Source organism: Geospiza fortis, unplaced genomic scaffold, assembly GCF_000277835.1.
Source record: "Geospiza fortis unplaced genomic scaffold, GeoFor_1.0 scaffold162, whole genome shotgun sequence".
In the NCBI taxonomy this organism is placed as follows: domain Eukaryota; kingdom Metazoa; phylum Chordata; class Aves; order Passeriformes; family Thraupidae; genus Geospiza; species Geospiza fortis.
The window spans coordinates 2185785-2207465 of NW_005054316.1; the positions used below are offsets into that span (position 1 = coordinate 2185785).

Consider the following 21681-nt stretch of genomic DNA (forward strand, 5'->3'; position numbering starts at 1 on the left):
TGGTGGGTGGTCTAAATATAGAGAAACAGAGAGAAAATCCTTTTCCATTTGTCCCATACTTTTACTTCTACCCTCCCCCAAACACTAACATCCTCACACCTCCTGCCCCAAGAGAAATGAATCTCCCCTAAACATCTGGCTTTAAAAGGCAGACCCCCATAAGTCTGCAGCTTTGTTTTCTTCCTGGGAATAAGATAAAGAGAGAAAAAGAAAGAAGCTAAGTCTACAATTTCAAGGAGAGAGGTGCAGCATCATAGAAACGCCAAGTACAGGTTTAAGCAGCTTCTGTGCATTTAAAAATATGTCAGAACAGCATTGCTTTTCCAGTTTGGAACTCCCTTTAGTCAGGAGTAGCAAAGAAGTAAACTCAACACAGTGACTAGCAAGACCAGCTCTGAGGACTGAAGTGATGAGAAACACTCATGCTGTCTCTCTTCAGGAGAGCAGTACTTTCAGCAATTAAAAATCAGAATAATCGGAATGTATCCATACCTGAAAATATTCTAAAAAGGTTACAGAAACTTTAATTTAGAAGCACTATGCCAAGCAAAAACCCATTGTGAAATAATCAGCTTTTTCATTCTTCAGTCCTAGAATCTGAAAGTTACATGTTGTTCTCACTAGAGTCCATGTTGTTCTCACTAGAGTCATCCATACAATTCTGCTTTCCAATTCATCCTTGTAAAAAGATACACCAAGAAAACAAAAATTGAAGGCAAACAGACTTCTGTGCTTTGTTACTCCCCTATGAAGGCTTTCAGGACTCTTGCACAAGTTAGAAAAGTGAACTGCAATCAAAGAACAGAGCAAAATGAACTCAGAAATACTATGCTCTTTTCAGTAGTGACTGAGATTTGAAAGGTTAATTTACTTTTCTTAGATTTGCACCAGTATTCTCTGTCTCTGTCTTACACTTTGATCTCCAGTGACATGTGGCTCTGCAGCACAGCAGGTACCAGCAGAGCAACATTAATGCTGCCCAATGGATACACATGCCATGTATATGAAGAACAGAAAAGATGGGTCTGTATTCAGAAAATTTATTCCCAATTTCTGACCACGGACTGCACAATCAGTCTTTGTGTACTACAGCCTTGGAACTCATAGCTGTACAGGATAAGTGGCTTGAAGGCCCTTCTTTCATGGCCATTCATTTCTCCCAAATTATGACCAAGCCCAGGAATGGCCAAGCAACCCAATGGTTCTTGCTAGGACTCCACAAGCAATAAGCTATTACTTTAAGAGTATGCTTTTGTCTTTCTCTCACATGGACTTGTGAATAGAGCTTTTAACAACTCAAGTCCAACAGGTCTTGCATTAAATTGTGTATGTGGTGGAGCCAGTCTCTGCAAGCCCCCACACCAAATCGCTTGGTTCTTTGAGTTCAAGTCCTTCAAGGGCTTTCTTTCAAAGAGCTGATTTCACAGTTTCATTTAACTGTTCACCAACTGAAGGCTGATGATGGAATAAGTGGACATGAAAAGTAAATATGAAATTTTCCCCTCTATTTCAGTCATTCAAACTCTTGTGCCTGAATTTCAAGGTTGGCTCATTTTCCTGGCCTTTGGAATATTCATATGAATGTTTAACATTGTTTTAAAAGAACAGCTTTCTCAAACCAACAAGAAAGTTGTTGCAATTAAAAGCTCTAGAAATTATTCTCTATGTAATTAATTTTCATGTAGAATTTAATTCAATAATGAATATAGCAGTATCTATTTCAAAAGTGGCATCACTGAGATTTAACAATTACCACAGTTGAGCTTGGCACAGATAGGGTCAAAAAACTGTAAAATGCATTCCTTGATTAATAAGTACTTTAAAAAATTTTTCAATTGAATAGCAGCAACTGAATTATTAATTTGAATAATAATTCTAAACCAATTAAATGGATCAAGATACTTAAGATGCAAGTTTTATTAAGTTAGTAATCTCAAAACAAAAATTTTGTAAAAACAAGACCATCAACAAACTCCTGATTTCTCCTCAAAGTCATGGCAGATCTGCAGAATTATTTCACTGACACTCCCATTGATTTGCAATAAGGAAAGACTCAATGCACTTTCCGGAAATTTTGGTACAAGGTCAGCAAGCTACAACTGTGAAGCTCTGAAGAGAAAACAAGCAGTTAAGCCTACCTGGTGAACAAGTTCACCAAGTTTTTATATTTCCACTCAGGGGTCCTTCATGAAAGAGAGTACATAGATCGTTTCAATGCTGTGGTCATATTTGTCAAGCCTTTTAGAAGAAAGGAACTGTGCCCCACCACACCTTGATGTTTTCACTACTCACCTGATGTTAGCTGACTTTGCCTTCAGGTCGTTCCAGCGCTGGTTCATGTCATCAAGCCGGTGCTGGAGCAGAGCAGCTTCCTCAGAGTTTCCCAAGGCTTTCACCATTTTCTGTCTGTTTCCATCAATGCTTTTGAAGATGTCATTGTGGGCATCAATCTCAGCTTGGATGTCCTGAAATACCAGCAAGAAAAGTTCAAACATAGTTCTGTAAGTAGAGGAGGGGAGAGCTGACTCTCATGAGTACTCCTAAACACTAGGACAGAGCGTGCATTCCAGCTTCCTTGGGTGTCTCTGATAAAAGATGCACAGGAGAAAACCTGCAATCCTATTAACGTCACTACAAAAGGTCTAGCTTTCTTAAGTGTGAGAAAAGGAGTCTGAAAGTCATCCAAGGCTGCGAAAAAGGAAATAGATTTATAAATAGCAAGTCCTGTGATGTTGTGTTTTGTAGCACTGAAGGTAACTAACTGTCTCCTGTTCACCCACGCATTTCACACAGTGTGGCATTTGCAAATGCACTAGAACTCATTTCCTTTCCAGAAATTACACCAATTCAGCCTTAGCTATGTCATCCCTTTCTTCTTTGAAACAAAACATTTCAGAAACTTTAAACAGTCTAGTGAAATGCAGCCTTTATCTAGTATTTTAGGTCACACATAATGAAACCATTTAACTAAAATCTTAACTTTAAAACTCTAAACTGCAGCTAAATGATTACAGCAACCAAAAGTCCATTTTTACAATTAAACTACTTTACATTATGGCCTGAATATATGGAGAGGTAGACATAAAATGGCAGGATGTATTATAATCTGAATTTCATAGTAAATACTGAAAAGAAAAGCTTGTGATTTCCATTCGGTTGATTCATTTCTCCTCCCTTTAGAAATTAAACACATTTTATTCTCTCATCTACCATCTGCCTCAAGAAACACATTACAGATATTGTCTTCATCTAATTGAGCACAGTATTATTTTTAAAACACATAAAAAGAGCAAACAAAACTTCCTGCACCACTGCCAATGGTTTCTAGCATCCATACATCACATCTATCTATACTCCAATAAAGCAATGTAAATGTGTTGAAAGCCAGGAGGTGTACTGGCTGTCTCAATAGGATTAATCAACGAAGATTATGACAGGAACTTGACGCAGATGTAAATAAACTTCTTTTGCAAAGGAAGAAATCAAATAACTGAAATTCCTTAAAGGTTTTTATTCTTCCAATCAACTCCTTAGTAATCACCATCTGTTCCCAGAAGCAGAAAAGGAGGGGGCTTTTGTACCTCCCCATCCTAGAGATGTATTCCTGGTGGCACATATACAAATGGAAGTGGAAAAGTAGCTATGAATTTGAGATAGAATGAAAGCTTTTTAGAATTAGGAAAGAGAACAAAAAAGTCAGGATACAGGTGAAAAAGAGGAAGGAGGAGATGGGGCAGTGGGAAAGGAGGTGAGAGAGGGAAGGAGGCACTGGGAAGCTCTGTCTGGCCAGAAGAGCTACTGTGTGACTTTGGACAACTACCTTTATTTTCACTGAGATTCCCTTCTTTAAAGCAGGTAAAATGACACTTTTTCTGTCTTTGAAACAACCTGATAAAAATCACCATTCTAAACACAGAAGCAAAAATGACATTTAAAAGGAAAAAACAACATGGAATTGTCTGATGATCAGCCAGCCCAAATAAGATGGCAGAGTCACTAGCTGAATTAGATGCTTATCTGAAAATATTTGCAGCTCCTGTCCTTACAACTCCAACGTGCATGCACGTGCAGTGAAACCCAGCTCAATCCCACAGAGCAGGAGGTACAGCCACTGCACAGCAGTTACAATTCTAACTGCAATGAATTTGTGTTGCAAAAACCGGCTCATGCAAAACATTTCTCTTTGCCTCTTCAAAGTCACAAGCAACAACTTCATTGAAAACAAACTGATCTCTAAGCTTCCTTCCACAATCACAATAGTAACTGTAAACCCATTCATTCTAGAACCTCCATAAAGCATTCTTTGATTTTACTTGAGAGGACAATTCAGCATGCATGCTCAAAAATGTTTCATTCACAATGGGTTTGGTTCTTACATTTTCCAGTCATCAAGTTACATTGATTAGGTTCAATAAATCTGCCGTTCACATTCTTGAGTCCCATCTGTAATAACCATGTTGAGACAAATCAGTTCAAAGAATAAAGTTTCATAATTAACTTCTCTTTCATTTCTGCTTTCCATTTTCCAGGTGAAAAGAAACCAACCAACCACTGCCAGCTGACAGATAACCCAACAGGATTGATAAAGTTACTGAATGCGAGTTTGTCACAGCCCTCAAAGAAAAGATAGAGAGAAACACAAATAACATACCCCACACCAGTGGGCACAGTGGGCATATGGAAGAAGCAGAGCAGGAAAGTGAGATGTGAAAAATGACTAACAGCAAGAAATGGGCACAATGAGTTAGTTACTCTCCAATAATGATATAAAACATTTGGATTTTTATTCAGGCAATGTCTTCTGGATGATGGGCTCCCATCTTATCCTAAGACTGCTGTAATTGCTAGCAATTGGTAATATACTCCTTTATTCACTATGTTATCAGAGTCCTTCAACTCTTATTTGTAAATATGTGGTTGCCCTACCTTTAAATTTCTTTCTTCAAAGTGGAAAGGACTCTCATTCTGTAAACCCTCCCATTTATGTTCCTCCTGATCTATTATTTCTCTTTCTCCTGCCTTTTTCTTGGTCTTTGATTCTCCATTGTCCTCTGTGTGGCAAAAAAAGGGATGGAAAAAGTTGATTATGCCTGCTTGGGTTCCAGTGAGAATTAACTCTAGTAAGAGTAATTCTGCAATATTTTAAAGAAACTCTAAATATTCCTCTATTATGACATGGAAGTCCCCATATTCAGAGTCACAGGGGCAATACACAAGATAATGCAGGAGAAGAGAGAAAAATTCTGTTGCTTTTGCCACATAAAGGGGAGGATACAACTGTGAAACTCCATCACTGCTCTCAGCCCAGTGCTTAAGGGATATGGACCAGAGTGGTCTCCCAGTGCATGTGAAACAAATCAAAGGGCAGAGAAGAGAAAAACAAAAAAAAACAGAACAGAAAAAAATAACCAAAAACCTAAAGAAATACACTATAAACAGAAAATGTCTTCTTGCTTTATCGACTTTTTTTTAAGGCACTACTATAGAGATGCCATATTTTGCTAATTTTGCAAATATTTATGTGCACTTGGCTGCTAAACTGAATTGATAATTTATTGTATGAGGTCAACATATTTGTTCACATGCAAGTGCTTGCAGGATTAATGCCCTAAATTAAAAAAAGCTTTTTGAGGAAAAAATGATCCTATATATAAATCAAGGTGAAAACTCCAAAGTTTGAAAGGTAGAAAGGAGAAGAAATAACTAGCTTGGCATTTAGGTATGTACTTAACCCAAGCCAGACTATTAAAACATTGTCACTTCCCTAAATTCCTTTTAAGTATTAAGATCAAACTGCTGCCTTTTCCCACTTTGATGTGGTGATTTCAAAATTTTATATCCATTCTGAATATTCTCTGCCTTCTTTGCTTCTCTCCCTCTTTACCTTTCTTCCTGCAGAATTCAAGTTTTCATTTTATGTTTGGATTTGATATTAAACCTTGTCTCCATAATAAAAAACGTACTTCTTGCTTTAACTCCTACCAAATAAAATCTAAATGATCATGCAATGACAACTGAAGAGCATGTGTCTTTAAAGAATGTTTAAATATGTGCCACTCAGTAAGGCTGCAGATGGAAATACTGAAAAGGACCCAAAAACAAGTTGCAACTAGAACAGCCCAATGGCAGACTGGAGTGACACACCCAGGGTAAAGGAAGTATACAACAAAGATTGGAACAGAACCCAACTTAGGAACCCAACTCAGCCAGGTATTAAACTTTTGTCTTTCCCCCTTATGGACTGCAAGGATATGTTAAAAGCAGTTACAGCATTAGGCATAATTGTCCTTTGGAAACTATCAATACTTTATAAAAGGCAAGAAACCTCCGAGCCAGACCCACACATGATGTGTCTTCTTTCTAAATTATGAGTCCAGAGGGCTTCTAATTCACTCTGCAACTCTCTAAGCCATTAATAGATTCACTTCTACTCATATTTTTTCAGGTTTTGTCTGTATTGGCAATATACTAGTAAGGACGGTAACACAGGCAAAGTATTTCCCTTTTCATAGGGCCCAAATACTTCTGTTGAAGATAAAAACACAACTAATGAAGATAAAAACACAACTAATGGAAGAAAACTCCATGGCCAAATTAAAGTAGAAGAAATGATGCATTTTAAAATATACAAAGTGTTACTGTATTGAATTAAAATTTATTATAAAAACTATTAAAAATTCTGGGGTAATAATACAAGTATCTAAAACAGGAAAGTTATTTTATTTTGTAAGGGAAATAAGTATGTTCCCTTAGCATTAAAGATTCTTTTATCAAGAAACCCTAATCAAATTTTTCTTACATATAGGACACAAAACTAAACTTAGTCTCTCAAGAAAAAAGTCAACAGCATTCTGTACCAAATCGTAGCTTCACAAAGGGTTTAAAGGCAGGACTCATCAGTGTTTTACTGCAAAGTTTTTTAAACCCACTATATACAGCAAAATTCTGGATTACACTCCAATTATTTTTATATTTATTAGGAAACAGAATTCCACTGTATTTTCATAAACATCTGACCACATATCAGGGATGGCAAGTTATGCCATGCAAAGCACATATGGCTTGCAAGAAAAGGACATACATGTACAATGCTGATGCTGTGCAACAAGCCTGGCAGCATTTTGTGTTGGCACATGGAGTGCTACATCTTTTTAATCCCCAGGTACAAGCCATCTCTTGTATATGGCTTTTGAACCACACATTTATCTCAAAAGGAATTAGTGGGCTTGAAGTTGATGCTTCATAAATGAAAATCAGCTTGAAAAATTGCATTTTTCCTAGCAAAAGTTACGCCCAGGCTATTTTGCCAGAACAGTTTTGTACTTCCTGCACCCAATACAGATGATGCCTGTGAGTGGAACGAGTGCACAGAATTGCAAGTCCCATAAAAATGATTGTCTATTGCCTTCACTGACAGCGCTCAAGTCAGCAAAGACACAGTTACAGAAATGCTGCACTTGCCTCTTTCAAAGGTCATGAATAAATGTGAAGACTGCTCGTCAAAGTACCTGCAGAAAAATCTTCCAGCTGGAATAGGTGGAAGAAAAATGTCACTGCCAACCCAAAGGACATTACACGCCACAGACATAGCACCACATCACAGCCAGAACATCGCTCTTTGAGGTCTCACAGCAGGTAGCAAAGGAATGGACCTTTTTATTTTTAAAAGCACATTGTTTAGTTTATTTTGAACCAAGTACATTTTACCTGCTTCTGCCAACTGCCTCTGGGAACACGGCTGTGGCAGATTTTCCTTTTAGCCTCTGCTTTACTTGACTGATGACTCTTAAGGAAGGGCATGATAGAGGTGTATCAAAGTAGCCATTGTGAAAGGGAAACTGGATTTCTATTGGTCTCAGCCTTAAAATGCTGGGGGTAGCTGGGAAAAAGAGATGTCTGTGTAAAAAGAAGGCTATAAAAATCTCATCCAGGAAGTCTCTCCTCTGATGTCAGAGCAGAGTCATGCCTTTAGAAAGGTTCATCCCATCCACTGTTTTAGAGGCCTGCCTGCAGTGGCCTCTGAAAAGGCTGTTTGTTTGCTGCTGTTAAGCAATCCATTTACAATGAATTCACATTCAGAAGTAGCTATACACAATGAAAACTTTTAGGTAGAATTGCCATTATCTTAAATCTACCAGTGCCAGAAGCGCATAAAGATGGACATCAAACCTCTCTCAAGTGTCATATGCAGATCATACTGAATATCACTACAGCCATCGCAACTAAAGTGTCAGATCAAAGTAATTTGCTGTAGATATGACAAAAATGTATTTACTACTTAAACTCTCAGATATTTCATGAAGAAAAACCAGAACTTGTTTGGGGGAAAACTCACTTTGGGACATTTTTCACTTCTAATTTTCAAAGGCTTTTATTACCAACAGCCTTGTACCAACACATCAAGTATCTAAAAAGTTGATTTGACTTGCACTTAAGCCTCTTGGATAAGAGATGACATATGGTGTAGTTAAAGATTCATTTTATCACAAGAATGATGATGCACTTACAGGAAGGCTGAGAACACCACACTGCCTTCAACAACCTCTGTGGCTCCATTGTATGGCATAGACTCAACATCTGAGGGGCACCATAAATGTGTTAATACTAATTCCAGCAGTCACATATTTATGACTGAACAAAGCCAAAGCAGCCCTGCCTACTGCAGTGTAATGTGACTCTGTTTTTGCATAGGAAGGGAGTGCCGTGCAAGCTTCTGCAAATGCCATCTGGCTTCTGCATTACGACCACAGTAACAGCACTCATCATTCTCCCTGTAGAACATATATTAATGAATCCAGAGAGCTGAAAGCAGCTTACAAGCCAGGATTGCTGTCATGGCACTGTTTCTCCTGGCAGCAAACACCTCAAGAAGGACAGGATGGGTGTGTGGGGAATCATAAGAGGGACAGATGAAGCAGGGGAGGAAGGGAGCTTGTTAAAAAAAAAAAAAAAAAGGAAAAGAAAACTTGCTAAATAAGCACAGACTAAAAGTCTATGATCAAAGTCTACCAAATAAAACATTAACCTTCTCCAGCACCAAAGTAGCCTTTTATGTTGCATTACAAATTTCAGCACAGTAGACAACAAAACTTCACAGCAAGCTTCAAACTAAAAAATACAGCAGAGCTGTGAGACCTCTAAGTTTTGGTGAGAATTGCTATGATCAATTTCTTTAAGATAAACACTGGAATATTCAAAGTCACAGTGGGGAGCTTGGAGTTTGCAAATACCAGGGCTTTATGATTCATAAAATATTAGAAACACTGGTTAAAAATTTCTCTTAATGAAGTCACGAAGCATCTCAGGGTCTGGCACGTGTCCTTATCTTTACAGGCTACCACAGCAGCAGCCACAAGGGAAGAGTGAAGGCCAGATGACAGACTGGGAGCAAGAGAGAAGCCAGTGACCTATACAGTGAAGAAGTCAGATCACAAATCCTTTTACTGTTACTCTTAACTACTTTTGAAAGAGTCATGCTGGTGGGATCCTGAATAGTGACTGTCTCAAGCATACTTCTCCCTGATAAACAAAACTGGTAAACTGATAACTACTGAGGAAAGAACACTGGTGTACACTTTAAAAGAAGAACATCCTGAAGTTTAGAAAAACACAGAATCAGGCTTTGCAAACTGCTCTCCTACTGTGAGACCACATTTTTAAGGTGTTTTATCTTAATTCATAAATAAACTACTTTGTATTTTGTTACATACTGTGGTCTTGCAGGATACAGGAAATTCGTATGGTGAAAAAAAGACAAAGCAAATCTAACAGTGTTACAACATTCAAGTGAGGTTTCACTAGAACTGCTGACAAACAGATGAAAACAATCTGTTCTTTAACATTCTCATGTCTCTTGCTCATCAGCACGATCACTTCAAAGCCAAACCTCCTGCCTCTAAGCATTACTGCTACCAAACAACCTGGAAAGAGAAAGAGTAACTAGTTGGAATAAAAGAAGTACAGATGAAACAATGGGAAAGTTGCACATTCATTGGAAATAATTCTACCTTTAAATGCCATCATGAGATCTTCCAATTCAACTAAAGTAACATTGAACTAAATTTAACAGCAAACTCCAGAGCCCTTGCTTTATGTCAATAGTGGAACAAGGTCACAGGCAGCCTGTAATGTCCCCTTATACCCTTGACTTAGCAAAGCCCAAGCTGCTCTTCATTTCCTTTGGAACTTTAAATAAATAAGTAAATTAAAATGCCCACAATCAGAGGACATGCTCTAAAAGTAATCTTGTAGGACCTGAAATGAGGAAGATAAGCAACATTAGATTTCCATAAACAGAATGCACATGAGGACATAAACAGCAACACAGAAAACCTAAGTTAAACATCAACCTGCCTTTTTTATTTACTGTGTAATTTTCAAAGGCATACACAGCCTTTTTCAAAGGCATGTGTACAAGTGCCTATCATACCTTTTCAAATTTTGTCAGCAACTCACGTAAGCTGAAGTTCAGGCCAATCATCATTAAGCGTCTCCCGAAGCCTACATTTTCCTGGTATGTCCTCCAAGCCAAGTCTATAGCCTTCAAAAAGATTTTTTCCTTTCCACCTATATAGTCTCAAAATACTCCAGGCACTCCAGTGTGTGTCCCTCTCCTGGGCTGCGTTCCCCTGGGAACAGTTCACACAGCGCCATCGTCACAGTCTTCGTGTCCCTGCTCCTTCCCATGGGCTGGGCAACCAGGGCTGAGCCACTGACACTGGGTGCTGCTCCTTGCAGGGCTGGCCTGACCTCATGGCACTGTGGGGATCTCCTTGGCTCCACACCTCCCCAGGACTGCCTCCAGCTCACCTCAGCAACGACCTGCAGGACCCAAGTGCTTCTGGCAGGCCTCAAGCTCTTGGTCTCAGTGACCCCAAGTGAGAGAAGCTATAATCTGCTGGTGTATGACAGGTGGAGAGGAGGAACACATCCTTCCATGTTGCTCCATTCAAGGGAAAAAAAAAAACCAGAGAAATTTCTGTCTATAGAAAGCATCAAAAACCAGCTTCACAGATCGGTTAAAATGGGATGAGGCACACTTCATCCTAGGGAACGTGCTGGTGTGACCAGACGGGAGGCCATCTCTCCTCTGACTTCCTCAGGGCCAGCACCATGGGCTGGTGCTGCTATGGCAGTAATCAGGCACCTCCAGCCCTCTTTGCTTCTCCCAGGAGATGCTGCGCCACAGAAAAGCCAAGGCCCATTAGAAGTTGTCTAAAAAGTAACTTCCTTTGAGCAAGCAAAAATAAGCCCAGCAAAGGATCCTGCTGCAACCTCCAAAGCTTCGCTGGGGATCTCCTCCTTTGGTGCTGCCTGCTCTGACAGCCGTGTGGTAATCTATCCCCGGCATTTGTTTATTATTGTAATCAGCATCCTCCCTTCCAGCAGCCCTGGTGCTGCTCCGGAGCCAAACACACTCCCCCTTCCGGGAGGCCTCCCGCTGGAAAACCACCACCACCCCTGAGGCTGCAGAAACCCCAGACCAAAAGCCCTCACTTTTCCTTCCCCTGGAACGGAGAGGTGGCTGTTCTGTCACGGAGCAAGCTTTGGAGCTGTAAAAGCAACCAGCGCTGCACAAAGCCACCACGGGCTGGGGCTGCTCAGGAGGGCATGCTCAGCCAGCCAGATTGTTTTCCATATGAGCCTTTGCTCACCCGCGGGAAACCCGACACCCCATGGGTGGCTGTGAGGAAATCAGTCCATTTCCAAGCATTCCCACTGGAAACCCGTGTGCATGTGAAGGCCTATTTAAGCTGCTATTAATGCCTTCCGCACAAACACACATTACTCAACCACCAAAACCAGATTGAGTAATAGCTGCCAGCAAGTCAGTAAATGTATAATTAAAACCAAACCAGCAGCCCATCACTTGCAAAACCCGTTACAGCTAAGTCTCCTATGAACACATTGGGTATCATGTGTTGCTTTTACTTTTATTTTATTTCACCCAACCATCATATGAAGTACCAATGAATTCACCAGTAGAAAAACTGTCTCTAAAGTTATTCTGAGCTAGTGGATTATACTGGTATATCTGGTATGGGTCAGGATTTTAAAAATAATTCTGAAGGGGGGAAGAAATATTGGCATTAGCAGGATTTTTACTTGATTTATTTGTACTTTGCCTCCTGTCTGTATCTTTTATGTGGGCATATTACACAAACTGCAGAAGTGCTTGCAAAATAAACTCAGGAAAGTTTTCCAAAGGTGACAGAACTAAACTAGCTTTATAGCCCGTATAACAGATCAGCTTAAACAGTCTGAATTTATTTCACTGCTTCTGCAAGCAAAAAGCCTATTTATCATGTTCACATACTATTCGCTTCCAAATTAACTACTTACAGAAAGAAAAATTACACATTAGAGTGAAAAAGTAAAACCATTCTGCAAGAGATATAACTAGAATCACTATTTGAGAATTTCATTTCTTCCCCTCAAGACAAAGTTTGGATCTTATTTCCCTGCACACTAAGGCTTTCTGCTGCTCTTGGAGAAAAAAACCCTTGCAAACCAGAAACAAACAGACTTTAGATCCACCTCAGAGATGTTAGTGCATATAAATAAAGATGGGTGTCAGGCTGGATTATAATGAAGCTTCATAACTCCAGGACTGAATCCAAATACACAACATTAATTTTAGGTTTGGTATCAGGCTTCATAGTCAGATAAGTTGTTTTCCAATTTTAATTTGTCATTTAAAAAATCATACATTCTAGATCTTTCAGCACTATTAGATGCAAATTAAATACCCTCTAAGGTGAATAGGTACCATTTTGCATAATTTCATAAAAGATTATCAAATATTTATGTATATACACGATGTTGGACCAAGGCTTCCAACAAAACAACTTTGAAAATTATACTGAATAATGACTTTTTCAGTTGCTTTCTCACATGAAAGCACACTGCAGTATTTGAGAAATTCTGAATATGTAGAAGTCAAAGTAACTGAAATGAGCTCTACATTGACATGTATTTAATATAGCCTCTGCACAGCCAGCAGTTCTGTAGATATGACAATGTTAGATCATAAACTCCAAAAGTACAACATACATTTGAGACAGCTTTACATTACTTTTTGCTACTAAAGTTTAAATTTTCTTGATCAGCTTCATCATAATTTTCTTTAAAAATAGCTCTGCATACACTATTGGAAACAAAAATGCATATTGTATACTGGAAACTACAGTCATTACACAGATGAAATATTTGAATTCTGGAGGCCAAAGAAATTAACATTCTGAGAGTTTAAGCTGTCATGGAAGTACATAATCTACAGCTGAAAACAAGCACACTACCAACTGTAACAAAGCATCCTTTCAAAGCACTCTTGTAGATACCAACAGCCACAACTGGGAATTTAAGACACTGGAAATAACCTACAGCTGCAGAAGATTAGGTGCAGTGAAGCTTTTTGTTACTTTTGGTATTAGAGTATTTGGTGCATTTTCTCATGTATCTTAAATAAGAACATAAAATTGGATAAAAATAAAACAACCAGCAAACAGCCTTTTATAGCCATTGGTAATGCTACTAATGGCAGTCTGCAAAATGCAAGGGCCATTGAAAGAAAAGCACTTCTATCAATGGTAGGAAAAGGATGCTCAGCACAGCAGCCTGTGACACAACTACGATCATATCTGCTGGAAACTGGTTTTAGGTGTGGGTTCTGCAGTGCACATCCCACAAATCCAGGCTTAAGAGCGTCATCATTTATCAAGGCACAATGCAGAGATTATAAAACTAATAGCAGACTTTTACATAAAAAACCTTATTACTGCAAAGAATAAACTAAAAGCCCCCTACTTTTATCAAGGATAAATCCAGAAGCAACTGAATGTTAAGATACTGCAAATGAACCAGCAAAATCAATGAAATCAAAACTAGATAACGAGAAAAAAAATTACTCCATTTCTACTTGAAATAAAAATACCAGATCAACTTGGAGATGATCTTATACACACCTCTAAAGTTCAATATCAGGAGAGATAAAAGTCTCTTAGACTATACTGTGTGAAACAACATTAAATATGTATGCAATAAAGAATTTGCTTCACACTTGAGAAGATGTGCAAAATATGCAAGAAAACTGTCATGCTAAACACAACTTGATTTTTGACGGCAAACTAAAGAAAGGGGAAAATTTTTTTCCTTTTCATAGAAAAAAAATGGGAAAATAAAGAGCAGTAAGAACCTTAAGTGTAAATAAATGAGGCTGTTTATACTAGGGGCATACATACGTCTTATGTGACTCACAACAGCAAGTAATGACAACAGAAGGATAAAAAGAAAAGTGTTGCTTTGTGTGACTCAGATGTAAAGGGCACAGAGGTCAATAGGTGGTTAAAGAAAGTCAATGCATCCTGTTTTCACTCAAGACATGCATCTGCAGGCAGGAACACAAAAAATCCACCAGTTCAAAAGCACTGTGCTATATTCACCTGCCTTGAAAAATATCGGATGTCAATCTGATCAGACCAGGAGGGGGAGATGCCCTCTCCCTTCCTACAGCAGGTCAGCATTTACAATGCAAAGTTAACACACTGCTCCAGCAAGGTCAGTTCTACACTGAGGTTTATTATCTATTGAACCCAACAAAAAGGTTCAATTAAGCAGAGGCTCACTGATAACCTCTGTCAAAAGTCAAATCACTCAAGCAACACGGTACCCCAAGGACTAGCAATTCATCAGGACAAATGGACAGATCAAATTCCTACAATAAAGAGCTACAAGAGGCAGGATAAGACAAAAGTAACACAAATATGATTGCCAACATTACCAGTTAGGTAGCTATTACCGGGGTGATTGCAATGCAGATCGTGAATTATATGAAAGTTCCTAGACCTTGCAGCAAGGCACTGTAACCATTGGATTTGTCTTCTTTTTTTTCTCTATAAATAAAGGTATTGGTTTGCCTTGGAAGATATTTTCACAAGGATCAACACATTCAGTGATTTACCCTGTGCAGTATCTGCCACATTCAATAACAGAGTTCTGCATTAGGTAAGCAGAGATAGACTGTGGCCTTCCTGAAACAAATGAGAAGACTTTAAATCTCAAAAATAAAATTTGGTAGAAATTCACATGTAGTCTTGATGACAGACAGTGCTATACTGCTATGAAAGTTTTGTGGAGGATAGGGTGGTTTGGTGGTGGGCTTTTATGCTCTTAACTTGTTTGGACAACATGGCTTTCAAGCTTTATGAACCAGCCATGATTTTACAACACTTTAGATTTAAATATAAACTGCTGTGTGCGCTCCTAGTATGTATGCTCCTAGTATAAACACCCTCATTTGAACTTCCTAGAAGAACCCAGCCCTAAAACCAGGATATTTCAAATATACTAAAAAAAAGAAGTATCTCATACTTGGAGTATACCAAAAAGAAATAAGATCTCAAAGGGAAGTATAGAGGAAAAGCACCAGCATGACGTCTCTTTCATGCATAGGGCATTACAAACTTTACTGAATAAGAGACCAAGATTTAAATTCAGTTTATGGGACTGACCAGAAAATGAAAATTTCAATGACACTAAATGACAGAATGAAGGAGGCAGCAGACAGTGTGGATGAAATCTGGCTTTTATGCCAAGCAGAAATTTCATCATCGGGTGTCACTTTCCAGTTAGTACTAGTGACTAAATAAAATTTTCCTATTTATCAGCTGTCTATAAAGACTTCACTGGGGAAGTCTCATTCTAAAACTGTAAGTTGCCTTTCCTCCTTGTTTCCCTTCATCAGGTGTAAGATACTGGTGCTTGCTTGCAATAATCTTACTGGAAATCAGAAAGCATCAGGGCACCTTGTGGTCTGTCTTAAATAGCCTTTTTGATGCTGTTCCCTTTGCACAAAAATGAAATAAATACATTATCTTAGATGTACTTATTCACATTTTTATTTAAAAGGGTAAAACTAAAAAGAGGGTGACTGCCTATAGATGATATAGCATGACAGACTGCCAAAGCAATACATCCAAAAAAAGATTCTAAACCCTGCATTAACCCACACCCAAAGTAAATATCCAGTTTCCCAAGTTTTAGAAATGGGAATTCCTGTATTTTGGCCCAACCTAAAAAATGTTTGCCTTAAAAATTTTCTTGACTGCAATGAAAACAGTTTCATAGCTTTCTGACAGCTCAGCACAATAAAAGCCACATCAAATCCATGCATATTCTACATCTTTAAAAGAATTTTCTACAAGAAGGGCTTATTTATATACTTATTACTTAGTATAGGGCACCCATCTCTCAAGATACTAAAACTGATCAATGAAAAGATGATTAATTTAGTAGTTTTTAGACAAGTACTCAATTCAAGGAGTGGAAAAACCACAAAAATGTATTTTCATTTGAGCTTATAATAAATAATTGATAGAGCATCTTAAATTCTAGAGCAGTTACTCAGTATCTGTGGATTAAAATCTCATTCAAATAATGTATTGCAGTTTCCTCTTACTTCACTTCTTAACAATAGCATTAGACTCAAGTGTCTAACATGGATTCAGAGTCATTTCAGTTATCCTGTGTAATTTATCATTTTGCCACACTCCAAGGTTAAGTACCTTCTGACTCAGTCTGCCCATATATTATGCCCTAACTTGTCTAATATTCTCAGTTAACTAAGTGGCATTATCTTGCAGAAGGAGAAGTATTACCTGGATCTAGTTGATTTGGGTGTTTTATGGTCTTTTTGAAAGCCACTGGGAATGGGACTCTCCTTATCCAATGAAAACTCTATTCACAGCAATAAAAATATGCTTCAGCTGTAAGCTTTTCAATAATCAACTTTTCTGTATTTGAATATTAGCTAGGCATTTTAGGAGTTAAAAGTGATGTAATTGGTATGATTTCAAGCAACTTCTTTTCTACGAAGGATCCTTAAAACACTTACCAAGAAATGTGCCTCTATATCAACTTAAATATTGCAGAAGAGAAGAGTTAGAAAGTTACTCTTGGGAGTTTAGCAAGTGGCCATCTACTAAGAGGTTCTATCAAACCACAGAAGGTCTATTTCCTAATCTAGCAAAAAATACCAAAGTATACCATTGCAATTTACCAAAAAGGTGAAGGTTTCGTTTGTTTTCAAAGTTCACCAAAAACGATCAATGACCCTGGGCTACACTTACTTAAAATATTTTCATGCTGTTGAAATTGCATCAAAGCAGCAACCCACAATGCTTCACCACCAAACTGAGCTTTTGCTGTGAGTGGAGAAAGAAGAGTATCTCATGGGGGGCTTATTTTAAAGACCTTATGACTGATACCATAGAACAACCTTGGCTTCCTCTAAATTAATTTTCAAAGCACAGAATTAAACCTTAAAAACTGATTTTAAGATCAAGGTCTAAGTGTTGTAGCGCAGGAAGAGTACTCATTCTTCTCATTAACTGTGTAATGATCCTCCAACTCTGCAGTTAGATAAATTAAATGAATAAATGATACTCCTGTATCTCCACTGAACATATGAAGAGGACAGAGTTTTTAATTCTTTTTTTTACTGAACAAATCAGTATTTATTAAACCAGTAACTGTCACAGGTAATGTAGAAAAGCCCTAAAAGTCTAAATTCCAATCAAAGTCAACAAATACTCAATGCTGTTAAGAGATGAAATGATTCTATTTTGTAGCCAACACAAGTGGAAAGAATCATATTCACATTCATTGTCTAGAACTCAAGCACATATGAGAGATATCTGTGTGTGGGAGTGACAGTGCTATTCATGTATTTTTTATATGCACATGCAGTCAGAAACTTATTAACATTACTTTAATCAGTGAGGTAAAATGAAAAAATTGTAGTGCAACATTGTGATAAAGAAAAAAGTAGAAATTGCAAAGATTCTTTCAAAGCATCTTGGTTTCTGACCAAAAAAAGTTTCCAAGGCAGTTAAAAAGTACCACAGAAAGAGGGGACAAGCCTCCTCTGAACATATTTACAGTTTAAGAACAGTAAATAAAAGACTTGACTTATCAGAAGGCATCAAGGGAGCCAATCATTGTATGTTTTCTAGCCAAATTATATTATTTTAACTAACATTAAATTAATTAACATTAAAGCTTCCAACAACCATTATCTAAGGACTTCCAAGGGAATATCATGTGCTCTTAAGTAATAGGATGGCTGAGAGCAGTTTTTCTCGTAATGCTGCTGATCTTTCTGGCATCTCTCACAGCAAGAAGCGCTCTCCACTGCAGCGCCTGAATAATTGGCCTACAGTCTTTGCTTCACACAGATTGTTTTGGTCTCTTACCTCCTTCATTTTTTTTCCCTAAATTCAGTCTGTGAAATTATTCCTAGCATTTACTAGAGTAAGAAATTAATGTAAAGTCTCAGTAAGAAGTACACACTTAGATGTACCTCCCAAAACCACACCATGCAGCTCCTATCTTGTTTCTTTTAAGGTAGTTATACGTGATTGCTAGGAACAAATTCATGTTTGCTTAGTGAAGTGTCAAACTAGCAAAAAACAATAACAAAAAGAAAATCCTTTCTTGTGTGCTTATGTACTGTCATCCATTAGCATAAGGTAAGTTAAGCTCAGAAAACAGAGGGAACAAACACTGTGCACACAGGAGGTTGTCCCTACACTCATGCAGAGAGACTCAGAACTTGCTCCCAGTGCTACTGCTGTAAGCACGCTTTTCTTTCAAAATACCCCATCTGATTTGAGTTATTAAGCACTAAACTGAATTTCCGCACAGATTTTTAATCTTTATGCATTCTGTGTCATTTTGCTAACGGAAAGCTCTCACAGAGATCTTATCACTGGCCTATTGACAAAAGTAAAGAGCATTTACAATTGAAATTATGATAATATAATATTTATTCTTGAAATAAAATGTAAGCTGCATTATCCATAACTGCAGCTTTTGCTCTGGTTTGAACAAGAAGCTTATGTAAATACAAGTGCCTAAGGCTTCTCTAGCCCCACTTTATTACAGGCTACTATACAGGAAACAAATAGGTTTTCCAAATTTATTCAGACAGAACTTTCATTGTCTAATGTTAGTCAGGAGCTCCATTTCCATTGAATTACTGAATGCTTTTATTCTCATTTAACTCTCATTTAAAGTCAAGAACTCCATCTACTTTTGAGAAGCACCCAAGTTTGTGTTGGAGGAAGGAAGTTGAAGATCTGCACACAAAAGCCTAAAATGAAGGTTAGACTCAGCTTCACAAGGACACAAGAGCATGAAAGCACCTTACAGCATTTGTAACTCAACGATTCTTGGCTTTTCATTAGGTAGTGACTTCTTGAAAGGAGGGTTTGGGTTTTCTTGGTATTTTTGTGTCACAAAAAATGACTAGCATTGAAAAAGTCTGATCAGCATAAAGGAAAATCTGAGGAAATTAATTTAAAAACATTCACTGCTTTACCTAAGAGCACTGCTTTACTTAAAGAGTAGCAATTCCTGAGAATTCAGATAAAAAATGTTTAGCTCTAGGCATGAAAGACAAAAAGTACACCTGGCAGTCATAGTGCTGAAGAAATAGAAGAGTTCATCATATGTGTACTAGCACTTCATCCATGTTGAGTCCATGTAGTCCATCAAATTCTGTTGGTGTTTCTGCATGCCTAAAGTCCCAACAAGGGCAGAAGTAGGAGACAAAATGCATACAATAAAACATAAAACAAGAATTTCTAATAAGTTGTGAGGGTGGAAAAACCCAAGGCATACTCATGTCTGTGTTGAATAAATAATCACTAAAATCAGCCTTTCTACAAAGGAGAAGGAGAGAAGAGTAGGAGTAAGTGCCCTAGAAAGGCATGGCAGGTGAGCATACCCATTTTAAACACACTGATTCAAACAGCTGTGAAGGGCAGAGGCACTGGCCCCTTGCATTCCCCACCTGTGGAACACAGCTGGATGAAGGCTAGGAAGTGACCAGTCCAGAGCAATATGTATTCCCAGAACAGGTCCCTTCTGCTGCTACGTTTTCCATTCAAGAAGCTTGTGCCTAGTCAGTCATTTAGTGATAATGTGAAAAAGGTTCAACATGGCAAAAGGTAACTCACTGTAAAATAGGCAAAATTAAGAAACACAGAAAGAAAAATAAATATATATTTTAAAATAATTAAAGTAAAATAAAATAAAATTTTAAAGCACACCTAAAGCCTATTCTGCTAAAAAGTCCCATGTCTTTGGTATATTTAGTAAAATCAAACTGTAAAAACTTCAGGGCAGAAAGGCACAAGCAAATGTGCAAGCTGCCTCTCTCTAAAACCCTTCATCGCATGTTGCTTGTGTTGCATAAACGCTGTTAAATATGACTGGTTCAGCATATTGAGCTCTATTACTATTCTAGAGCTATTTTAAGAACAGCAGCAAAAAATCTCCCAAACTGACTGTATACTACTGCAAGATGAAACCTATGCCCTTTCACTCTTAGCCATTGTTTCCTTGAAGAGCAAACGAGGGCTATCCTGAGATACCAGTCCAAAATGGGTTCTTCAGATCACTGGCAGTTCCCATTGGTGCCATCATCACAGACCAACTCTGAAACTATCCTGAGACTTCTCAATAACTACCAAGGAATAAAAAATATCCACATTTGTGCATACATAGCTTCCTCTTCCCTCTGTGCTTTTCATTCATACATTGTAATAGGGCATGCAAGGAGTAAACAGATTTGTAAAAGAGCAGATTTTTTAAAAAACAAGATTGGATCATCTGTCAATGATGCCAAGTACTTGCAGCAATGCTTGAGACTGCGGAACCTTAGAGGCAATATGCTTCTCAGCAAAGCCTAGTATTTATACAACTAAAGCTAAAGCAAACATGAGTGAAAGCTTGCCTGCAAGGAAATGAAGCCCATCAACGAATAGCATTTTATAGCTCCAAAAAGTCACTGTAAATGACATATGCTTCTTTTTATTGTGTCAGACACTTCCAAAAACAAAGAATCCTCAACTGTTATTACTGCAACTTAACACCTGCTAAAGGAATCTCTCACCTGTAACAACCTTGTGCATTTTCCTCCAGCACTTGATAAAAGCCATTTTCTGAAATCACATCTCCCTTAAGAAGTAAGCCTTGTGGTGTCTTTGGCCACCCCACATTAAGGAACACATGAATTTGAAACTGAATGAACTAGTTCTGAGCTCATATTGGGATTCTACTGAAATTATGACAACACGGGGTAGTTCAAACCCTGCTACATAGAAGTAGTTAGCACTGTGGTCAGCTATTTTTAAATATAACTTGAAGTAGTACCTAGGCCATGCTGTCAGACATGATCACAAACACTCTTTCATTCTATGCTACCTTCTATGCTTTCATTCAGCTACATTATATGCTGACAGTTGGTGAACTGCAGTTTTCATGTACATTAATAAAATTACATATACAACAGCTTCCTCAATAACACCAGAACACTTCTGCCTATAAAGACAGCCCTTTTGCCTATAATGTTTAAAATGTACATCAGAGTTTAACAGAGTAGCAGAAAAGATCAGTGATAGAAATACAAAAACCAGGCATTTCTCAGAACAGGGACTCAAAAGGGACAACGAATTTAAAACTCTTAACACTTGTGCAGAGATGGAGCTATCTTAAAGAGGGCCTGAAAATAACAAAAGGCATTCACAAGTTGTCAATTTTTAAAGTTCATTTTCTCTCTATGACTGTTTACTGCCTGTCTAGAACAGCAGAGAGGACAGCAGCATTAGCAATTTGGCC

At 38.0% G+C, this 21681-nt stretch overlaps 1 protein-coding gene across 1 annotated transcript in view; it reads right to left on the reverse strand.

The window, feature by feature from the left end:
• The window catches only part of UTRN (utrophin), a 341542-nt gene that overhangs the window by 115579 nt on the left and 204282 nt on the right, over positions 1-21681 (reverse strand). The window contains 1 exon segment of the mRNA XM_014306655.2: positions 2293-2465. Coding sequence (XP_014162130.2) covers positions 2293-2465 — 173 coding nt within the window.